Source organism: Nanorana parkeri, unplaced genomic scaffold (assembly GCF_000935625.1).
Source record: "Nanorana parkeri isolate BGI_ZX_2015 unplaced genomic scaffold, ASM93562v1 scaffold1941, whole genome shotgun sequence".
Lineage (NCBI taxonomy): Eukaryota > Metazoa > Chordata > Amphibia > Anura > Dicroglossidae > Nanorana > Nanorana parkeri.
In genome coordinates, this window is record NW_017308209.1 from 229,602 (window position 1) to 240,958 (window position 11,357).

The 11,357-nt window shown below is 38.3% G+C and overlaps 1 protein-coding gene across 1 annotated transcript in view; it reads right to left on the bottom strand.

Annotated features, from left to right (window-relative positions):
* Positions 1-8,212: 8,212 nt before the first annotated feature.
* Positions 8,213-11,357, bottom strand: part of DLGAP3 (DLG associated protein 3) — a gene marked incomplete at its 5' end in the record, with an annotated part of 16,326 nt that continues 13,181 nt past the window's right edge. Inside the window, 2 exons of the mRNA XM_018572123.1 lie at positions 8,213-8,863; positions 9,420-9,563. Coding sequence (XP_018427625.1) covers positions 8,645-8,863; positions 9,420-9,563 — 363 coding nt within the window. The remainder of the gene's footprint in view (positions 8,864-9,419; positions 9,564-11,357) is intronic.

Genomic DNA, 11,357 nt, shown 5'->3' on the forward strand with positions numbered 1-11,357 from the left:
GGGTTTTTTTTGCCAAATCCTTTTTTTTACTCTGTTGAAGTTTCTTACCTGTAGCTCCTGTTAACATTATTTCCGGTTGCAGGCCGACAATGCTAAGCCACTGCTTGGCAATTAGCAGCAGCATTGTCAGTCTTCCATGCATGCTCCTCTAGTTGGCCATTGGGTTGCCTACATGATAGACCTGATGGGCAGTCCAACGGTCAACTGAAGGAGCACCCATGGTAGGCTGAAAAACTGTTGCAGGTTAGCATTTTCAACCTGTAACAGAAAGGGCTGTTATTCAGGATCCAGGATCTTCAGTCAAGAAACTTTGCAACAGATTCACAGGGAACGATTTGTTTAGTAAAACTGTATACGATGAGACGTAATGCCAAGCACACTTATAAACAGATTTAGGATTTGCATATCTTATTCTGTTTTCTTATTATAACACATAAGATTTCTGAAATTACATTATTTAATTGGCTGAGTCCAGGTAGTCCTATACCTGTCTTTGGTAAACAATACATTTAACGTGAACTAAAACTCTATGTTTAACATTTATTTAAGGCTTGGTGGATTGTCCTTTTACTTAAACATTTAAAATAAAGCTATCTGCTTTCAAAGGCTTCCTTGACTCATCACTTGACACATTTGATGTACACCACAATTTAAAACAGGCATTCTGCAAAATTCTACAAAGAGTTCTTGCTTTAGTATGTTGTGGTATTTGTAAAAACAAATCACAGTGCTACCCTATGATATAAGCAATACATTAGCATTTAAGATTCCGGGTTCTCCTAGAAATACATGATCAGCCCACTTGTTAATAATCGTCAGCTAATTATTTTAATCCCAGCTGTGCCAAAACTTGGATCTTGTTGGAAAGGTCATTTGAAGGCTAAAGCTCCAATTGTGAGCTAAAATGGTAATTCCATGCTAAAAGTGTGACTTTACTTATAATAAAATGTTTGTTTAATATTTAACATTTATTAAATATTCATAAGCAGTGCATCCCACTGCAGAAAGGAAAAGCTATGAAGAAGCCTTATCTGCATTAATTTAATGAAAGATTAATCCAAGTATATATTATAAAATTATTCTGTGTTCTTTTTACTTTGAAGAGAGAATGGCAAATGGAAAATACACAGATTCCTAAATGGCTGCAGTTCATGTACACAGTGCCAAGTGAGCTCTGTAAATGGGTAGAACTCAGTTATGTTTTTGGCTTACTTGACTTTCTTAGAAGAGGCTGAGAAAAATGTAATTTTACAATATAATGAACATACTGTATGCTTTACATATGCTCATTGGTTTTAGGTTCTATCTATTACATTTTAACATCTGACAAAGAGATTCCTTATAAATCATCCCATAATCTGCATACAGGGTACAAGCTTTGCTAAATTACATAGCAGGCAGGGCATTGCACATACACATTTATACTTACAGATACCCTTAAGATCTATTACTCTCTCTGGATGCTGTAAGCATGTCTGTTATAAATTACACCTTTATTAAACTGTAAGTCAAGTAAACCATACTGAGTACAGACCTAATACAACAATAGCCAGCAAATTTGGCTGTATTTGACCTTTCAATATGAAATCAGACTTGGGTATTTACGTATCCAGTAGTTCTCATCTATCATGACCTTACTAAGTATTAAGACCAAAGAAACAGACCATAAGGGATATATATCCCTATACAATACCATTACACCTAACCTTTATGTTAAATTAGTCCTACTGGATGGATATATCAATGGCAATGAGAAGGACTTGATAGGATATTGGTTACCTTTCTCATTTATTATAATGGCTGCCTTGGTTTGTCCCATGTTGCCAGTACTGGAAGTATTTGAGCATCAATGGACAAGTCTTAAAAAAGCATGGATAGTAATTAATGTCCATATGGCTATCTAGGCTTTCTTAAAAGCTAGCTGATTTAATGTAATATGTTAAATAATTCTACATTGCAATAGAAATGGCTGAGATGATGACATTGATTTACTTAAGGACACAGAATGTATACTTGGCTTAGTAAATACAGTTAAGCAACCGTATGTTTATTCCAAATACACCAATCATGTGCAGGGGAATTAAAGCAAATAGCTACACTTTATTCACTTAGCAAATTGAACATTCAGTTTGGTAAATTAACATTCCATATCCCTATAGTTAATCAACCACGAAGAGTTTTGGATTTAATAGATAGAAAGAGAGAGTAAGTAAATGTTCATAGCTACTAGCCTTTATATGAATAATGATCTAAAATATCAGTGTTGTTATAAACATAGAATAGGCATTCACAATAAACAGGGGAAGCAGTTGGAAATGTAGTTTTATCAACAGCTTTTGAAGATATTGTTTTAAAGAATTTAGATTGGAAAACTATGCAGTTTGTGATGGACTAAATATTATGACTTTAAAGTTGGATCTCAACTTAATCAGGAGCCTGAGTGTTATCAAGAGATGTATATGAGTCAGCTCCACTCAGTCCAGATTTCCAGTCGATGGTCCGTGCTGTTATTAGACTGCATAGATTGGCCTCGTTCAATACAATCGGTATAGCAGAGGCTCATAAACCCGATGGTGCAATAGACTTGTGAAGCAGTAAGTCTTGGGTCTCCAGAGAAGTTGGTAGCACGCTGTCCCTGACGCGGCGTGTTTCCCCCCAGCAACTGGGGCTGCCTCAGAGGGGCGTGTGGTGTTCATCATGTACAGGTGGTTTAAATAGCTCCCTAATGAGAGCTATTTAAATGTATACATGTAAATGTACCAAGATCAAAATCATCATTTAGCCTGTTGTCCGATCAATCAAATCCTAACTATAACTAAAGTCCAAATCCTGACATTAGGAGTATAGAAGAAGCATCATGTTTAGATGGGTGGACAGGTTAGAGGTAGCAACTAAAGTTGATCAACTTTAGTTGCTACCTCTAACCTGTCCACCCATCTAACCTGTCCACCCATCTAAACATGATGCTTGTGTGTCCGTTCAAGTGTCCTGTTCTTTGAATGGTACATCAGCGAACCCAGTCAGAATTGAAACTGCTCCCTGACTTACACTTATATATTGTCGTATGTCCGTTTTCTTGACTCTGAATAGACATAACTATTGATGAAAGACCTATACTGTCCCTTTTTTGTACATACTTGTTTAAAGAGCCAGTATTGAACAGCGGCTCGGAAACTACATCAAGATAAACCTGCATCTCATTAAGCTCTCATTAAGGAGATATTTAAACCACCTGTACATGATGAACACCACACGCCCCTCTGAGGAAGCCCCATTTGCTGGGGGGAAACGCGCCACGTCAGGGACAGCGTGCTACCAACTTCTCTGGAGACCGAGGACTTACTGCTTCACAGTCTATTGCACCATCGGGTTTATGAGCCTCTGCTATACCGATTGTATTGAGCGAGGCCAATCTATGCAGTCTAATAACAGCACGGACCATCGACTGGAAATCTGGACTGAGTGGAGCTGACTCATATACATCTCTTGATAACACTCAGGCTCCTGATTAAGTGCTCCATTGGACACATTGCCCCAGGAACTTCATCCATCTTCGCTTCACTGTACGGCCGCACATACAAAGGGAACCCCTTGGGCTATCCCCGCATGCGAGGAAATACATGCATCTTTTTTGATGATACTGTTCCGGATTTATCATGAGAGGAACTGTGCGATCTTTATAAAGACAATCACTGGGATTACAAATGATCACAGGAATATCTTCCATTGAGATATCACTTCTATATCCATCACAGCAATCTTAGATGGACTTTCATTTTGTGGCCACAGATGAATGAAGTGAGTAAACCTGTTACATATTGATACATTTGTATCTACTGTTTTTATGCAGTGTATCTACTCCTACCAGTGACTGCCTATTACTCTGCTGACAAATTAACCCCGACTGCTTTGTCCTACACTGGGGTCATTTAAGGGAAGATGTGCTTTTCTTTTAAGATTTTTGAAATGTCATGTATTAGGTGCTTTACCTTTATATTTTTCTATGTTAATTAAAAATCTTTTGATATACTACATTCTATAGAGTTACTTGTTCACTGGATAGCTCCATTAATAGGATTTCTTTGTAAAGGGGATTCTGCTGTTTGCAAATTAAAAATTGCAGAGTCTAAAGGCTTAATTTATTAAAGTCCACTTTTGAAGGCCTGAAAGGTATAAACAGATGCCCATCTGGTAACATCCAGCCACTGAAGAGATTACATGATGGGTCCCTTTTCCTCCATCACAAGATGGAGGATAAAATGGAATGGACACATATGTCACATATGTGATACCTGTTTTCAGTCTGCTCTGACTCAGCATGGCATCAATCTTTGGATCCCCCGCTGAGATGGAATGGAGACACTTCTCTGAAAAGGGTTTTAGTGCAGAGGTAGATATATAGCTGACTAAAATCTATTTTATGGACAGAAAATTTCTTTCTATAACTGTTTAGGGTCAGAACACTGTAAAATAGTTCAAATGGTGAAAGGGGTCATTTCTTTCCCTTCTCCCCTGATACAAGATATAGAGTGTCAGTTTAAGAAGTTCCAAAGCACGTTAAAGAATTCCTTGCCAAAAGTCTATCGCTGCACAGTGGTAATTGGTGAGTAAAATAAAGTTCGATCCTTGGGTAAAGACAAACAGCTGTTAAGAAGCATGCCATCATCATGATGTAGTCTATAGAATTGCAATTCCAGTTAAAGGCTTATAAACATTTCAGATGAGCATGGACTGCCCAGTTTGCTGGCCACTATCCCTACTGCTTATAAGTTCCTGTGCAAGTATGTGACAGAGTGATATTGAAAGTATAAATTAGTACTCTGTTCAATAATTTATTTATGGTTTTATACAGTAAATAAATGTGAAAATAATATGTAATATAATGTTAATTAAATATGTTGCTCACTAATGACATGCGTAAATTTTGAGTGGGATAATGGAGATGTCAGACATTTGTAATTACAATTCAAGTATCATGAACTACGTACACTAAAGAACAACTGCATCATTGTTTTAAAAATATTATTGTAATGAGCCCTGCACACGTATCAAATCAATATAAACAGAATAACTTTTTTTCCACAAAAACTTAGGATTTTACCATGGTCTTCCTAACTTAGGTCTGTTGCGAACACAAAAAAAATGGTGGCCGCTTACATCATCACTAACTGGACATTCAGGATCCTGTGGAGGAATGAGTACACAGGAAGTACTCTCCGGTGCCCCACAAGTCCCAGAATTCAATGCATCTGAAAAAAATCAGTAAATCAATCAGTTAACAGAGGGAACTGATTGATTAAAACCTGAACATTAATGAAATCTTGCTTTCTTAGTAAGTATTATCAGCTTCACCTGTGTTTATGCAAAAACAAATTATAATATATATCTATATACTGTATATATCTATATATAGATATACATATATATTGCTAATGTAATAGGTGTGGTATGCTCATTACAATATTGATTTTTAAACAAAGGAGCAATTGTCCTTTAAAATATAATACTATTGATATAGTTAATCATTGTTTAAGTAGAATGGCAATGCAGGTTAATTAAAAAAATAATAAGGTATGTTGTATTTAATAACATTCTTTAACAGTTTTTGAGCCTAAAGATTGCACTAATTTAGAAAGATTTATCATAAAACTTTAAAAAAAAGCTATTCGTTAGGGTCATTAGCATGTGTGTTTGACTTTAATAAATCTGACAAACTGAATGCCTGTTGAGCACTCTACGACCTTGGTATGTCCACCACTGAATTCTGCACCTAACCTGAACTGCTAGCCTCATTAAAACATTATAATTCTGTAACTCTGTCAGTGTCTATATTCAGTTTACTGGAGCAAATTTAGAAGAAAAAGTTTGTACGCAGGTATGTTCCAGATTTCTAAATTTCTACATGACATGATAATAATCCAGCATAAAACCAGTAAGAATATTTTTGCACCCACATTAATTAATGCTATATTATTTGCATTTCACTTGTATAGAATGTCGTCTGTTGTCTGTCTAAGCATAGATAAAACTGCTAATGCATCTTACAAGTGCCACTGGGTGGATGAGTCTAATCAGGTGGCTTTACTCTAGTATGTTTTTTTAGGGGTCTATCTTAGGAATGAGTTTACGGTTTAGGCCGAGCTTGGAGAATGGGAAAACAAAATGCCCAGATTTGGCCAGTTTGCGTGCCCACTCAAACCTCCATCTGATGCACCTGGAAGTCTTTCATTTAGTGACAATATCACTTCCACCACTAATTCACAGCTTCCCAGCTAGTTTCAAATGGTAAAAATATGAATTTGGTTAATGACGATACCCAGCATCCCCGACTAGTTTGTTGACATTCAGCAGCAAGCCAGGCACTGTCATTTGCAATGGGAGTAGTGACAGGGCAGCATTGTCATTGAAGCAGACAATGTGTTTGATGTTGGTTTTACATGGGGGGACATAGTTTCTTTTTTTAATGAAGGACTTTTCTGTGGTGGTGTGGTGTTGTGTGGCAATCCCACGGTATAACTGGGGGTTGTAGTCACCCAGGACTCTCAGCCAGAGGGGCTGAGCAGTTCCAGGAAATAAATTATTTTGCTGGGAAAGAACTGGCCTTTCAGTTCTCTCCCTAGAAAACTTGGATTTGGCACGGGATCCTGGAACTGGGAGATTTCAAAGAGAATTGGGAGGAATGAAATCTCCATTCCTGGGTCCATTGTTTAATAGTGGCCAGCACCTAATTGCACACCTGTGCACAGCACTTATGGGAAGGGTGCTGGCTAGTGTTCTGGGCTCCAGCTGGGAAGAGGGACAGGTTGTGTCCAGGAGTCAGGCGGACTCCACCCAGAGTGAAGCCAGGATGCTGTGTATGTGTTGGAGGCTGGAAGGCTTGGAGAGCCAGAGAGAGCCAGGCACACAAGGTGTGTGGGTGAATTCAAAAGATGCCCAAAGGCACAGAATATCCAGGAAGAGATTCTGTTGAGGCAAACCGTAAGGTCCTGGGACACTGAACAGGATAACCTGTGAAGGGTGAGCAGGTACGCTGAAGAAAGCTATTTATGTTGGATTTCCTTTTTCTGCCTTTGGAATAATTAAAAGACTGTCCTTTGTTCTGTGAAAACGGCTTCATGACTGGTCCTTAAGCGCTCACTATTTGTGCTAACCTCCCCAACATCACAGGTGGGTAATACTTTTTTAGGGGGGCTGGATATCTGGGTGCCCCCTTACTCTAAAGAGGGCTTGCAGATTCCAATAAGTTTCCCCATGCAGCCCGGTTTTCTGCATTTCTGTATTTTTAATGTTGCCCTTTAAGCTTTATTAAAAGATCCACTCCCTGCTAAATGGTAATTATTTTATTTTAATTTTTGCATTGACACTTTTTCCCAGTGGCAGTGTCCAGCTACCCATGCATTTGTTTAACGCAGCCTTGAAAAAAACAGAAAAACGACATGATTTGGCTTCCATAAACCTTAATGGGGTTTTGGCGCTATGTTCTGGGTTTGCATAATTTCCCCCCAGGTTTGGCGAATGTCTGGTAAACCAGACTTTGCTCAATTTGCTCATCCCTACTTTTTGCAAGGTTTATCTAAAAAAGCATATCTATGTCTAGTTTGGTTAAGATTCCCTACTTAAGGTGAGAGTTACTGCACAAATGTAAGGATAACATGAATCAAAATAGCAAATCTCTGGAAACTAGGATTGGGTATTTTAAAATAATCATATATCTCACTTAGGATGCAAAAACGATTGATCTGGATGTTGGAGAGAGTGATAATAACTTTTTCAATACTGTAGTTATGTGTTCACGTTTCTAACAAATAAAAACAAAATGTGACCAAAAAAGTTTAAATTTTCATTCATTTTGACAGGAAACTTTGCAAAGCTGCAGTGACCAGTTTTATGAACATTTTCTTAAAGTAGACATGATGGCAAGTTATTTTGCAGTGTACCCTTATATTAACTATAATTAGGCAACCTTAAACCTTATTTAAAAAATGCTTTCTTGTCCTATTTGTGTATGCACTTTCCCACCATAGTGAGATACCTGTGTTTTCAAACATGCAAGAACCAGTACATAGCAGGTTCACACAGCTATTAAACACTACCTAGCACAAACAGAACACACTGCATCGCAGTCCAATACAGAGTATTCCCATTGATCTAAAAATAAGATTTTTTTTGAAGACAGAAATTTTTCAAAATATCTCCTCTAGTTTAGTTTCATGGGCCTAATATCTTGGGGTGCTTTACAACTTTGCTCTAAATGAAAAAAGACTTTGACACAGTGTTTAAATGTGGTCATACTCAGTACTGCTACACAATGCAGCATGTCCATATTTCAAGCTACATACAAGAGTTAAGATAAGAGGGAGGGGAGTTTGGAGAGGGAGAGGGCTGGAGCTTTAAGCAAATTCCTCCAGCCTCAGCAGTGGAAACAGCACTGATTGGTTATCTAGCTCTGCCCTTTAAGGGGAGGGTCTTTTGATGAAGGGTTAGTTTGGTTTGGGTTGAAGGACCTCCCCAGAATTACACAGCTGTGGTCATTTTTTCAGTGTTTTTGTTTTCTTAGAATAATCTCTAAATATTCTCTATGTATATATATATATGTATATTTTTATATACAGCGCGTACAAAAGGATAGTGTACATTGTCCTCTTCACAGTCGGGTCTGGGCTTCAGGGATATAAATCTCTATGCTGTCAGCACTTTCTGTGGCAGAGTTGTGCCTATATGAGGCAGCACGTTTGGCTGCCAACAGCCTCTTCCTGGCCTCTTGCCTCTGTCGGTCAACGGAGTCCAAAGAACGGTCTTTAACTGGATGCACCTTCTGACGGAGTGGCTTCTTTGGTATTGGAGGAGGAAGCTTCTTTTCCTCCTAAAATTAGACAATGCAACATAAAGACAATTTCCCAAAAACATTTTTTAAAGCATATTCAACCAAACTGGAAGTGAACTTGTGGCAAGGATATGGACATTTAAGTGTTTATAAATTCTTAACAAGGAGCAAAAGAACCAAGCCATCACTGACCTCAGTAACTGCAGGCACTGTGGAGCATTTCATCCTCAAATATCACAGCACAAACACTAAAGTCATTCAAGTGGTTCACTCATCCACTCAGCTTACCCTCCAAATGATCTCTTATGTTTTTCGTTATTTTACAGCATAGAAGGCTGAAAGTCACTTTTGACGAGGGGTGAGCTGAGCTGCTGAAAGAGTCGACTTGAACGACTTTGAGCCACTGGTTAATTTTAGAGTAAAGTGTAAAGCATACTGTACATGCTATCAAAGAAACAAATTTTAAGAATGAAAAAGAAATGTCAAGTACTAAATTAATTTAAGCTTTTGTGATTATAGCTGACAAAGTTAAATTGTAAGTATAGCCAAAATGTTGCTTAGTAGTTTTGGATAGAAACCAAGACTCTGCTCTTACCTTGGTTTCCAATAGCTCCCATCCATTTTCCTTTAATTGCTGCAGCTCTGCAAACTTCATCCCTACATCTTCAAATGAGAGTTGGAGGAGATCCCAGAAACCCGCCAGGTCTTGAGAAGTAGGCAGAGGGAATGATGTAGGATCCTGAAAACCATGTAAATAGGTTTACATAAGTGCAAGTGAAAGATGAATGCCTGTATGCATAGATGAATCAATATAAAACAGTTACAGCAAAATGTAAGTGAAAGGAAAATTCCACTTTCATAAAAAAATGATTTAGCATATAAAATTGCTATACAAGCCATTTTGTAATTTCAAGTTATTAAAAATTACCTTTCCATTTGAATCTGAAGCCACTTTAATTTTCTAAAATGTATCAAAATATTCAATGCTATATGGCAACTTAGGGGCACCGCTGCCCCTAGAAAAGCCTCAACAGGTCACTGCAGAACGACATAGTGACTGATGAAGGGTCCCTGTGAGGTCCCGAAACGCTAGCTTCAGCTTCTATTGACATGATGTGACATTCTTCAATAAAACATATCAAAGAGATATTGAATTCATCTGTGCGTGTGCCGGTAACCTGAGACTATTCTGAGTTTTGCACGGCGCCATCCTTGTGATCACCATGAGCACCCCCACCATTTGAAGGTTGCAAACTGTAAGGAGTGCGGGTGGTTCATGGAAACAGCTGTCCCTAGAAATGTAATTTCTTGATTTTTTTTTTCTCAACAAAAGAGGAGTTACACTTTAAAAGACTATAAAGCTGGTTAAATCACTTACAATGAATGCTGTTCCTTAATGTTTAAACATTCTAATTTCCTGCAGAATTAGCTGTTCCCCCGAACACTGACCCTAAGATCCTGTTTTATAGTGGCAACTTTCCCTTGCAGAGTCCTATGGAGCCACCCTGTGTGTGCTAATAAGCTTGATGAGTGTCTCCACAAGCACACACAGGCACTGCAGGGAAAGACATTCTCCTCTTCCCTGCTCCCTGCTCCTTCCTCTTCCCTTCTCCAAGCAATTAGATGGACAGCTGCTGAAGACTGCTATTTTCCTTGTGATCTTGTATTGAACAGGAAGTTCAGAAAAGCTGCGCTGAGAGAGTTGGAGCCAGCTGTTTGGAGATATGATGACTGTAAGTGCTTTGAGTCTAAGCGCTCTGTGTCTATAGCTTACCTTAACACCCATATTCCTTGCATCTTCTTTCATGTCTTTCAGCCTGTTATCTCCTGATAAAAATTAAGTGGCAACATCCTTCAAATGGTGACACACTCAGACAAAGGCTGTTTTGATTTCACTCAGTGTGTCACCTAGATTCCCTGTGTGATCTGCTATGTACTGTGGTCATTAAGGGCTGGGAAACCATGCCATTCCAGGACTGGACATTTTACTCACAACACACCCAGGAGTTCACCTCCCTCTGTCCTAAATGAAAGACTTGCAGCAAAGTTGTTGCACTTAGTGATGGAGTAAATGGAGCAAGCTTTGAGAAAATGTCTGTGATTACTGTGATTGGTGTGTAACTCCATCTGTCAGAACAGAGCCTTATCCATGCTCATGTGATGTGCCTATTCAGAAATGTTTTTTTGGGGATCAAGGATTAAGTACCCTTGTAATAGAAATTTAGTTACATGTACATGTTTTATTAACAATGTTTGCCCCATGCACACTATTTGAGGTGAGTGGGTTCAATTCCCTCTTTTGCCAACTGAAGACTCCATAATAAGGCACACGACAGAACAGATGCCTACATTGATCACAGCTGTCAATACACATCATCAAAAATGTAAGAAGACTACATGGTCACCACCTAAGTGTTCAAGCCAGACTGCCACATTACATTTATATGTTGTATCTCTAGAGACAATACAAATTTGGTTGCATGTCTTCTAAAATCTCAAACTTTTTTTCTTTACTTATGAACAATGAAACATT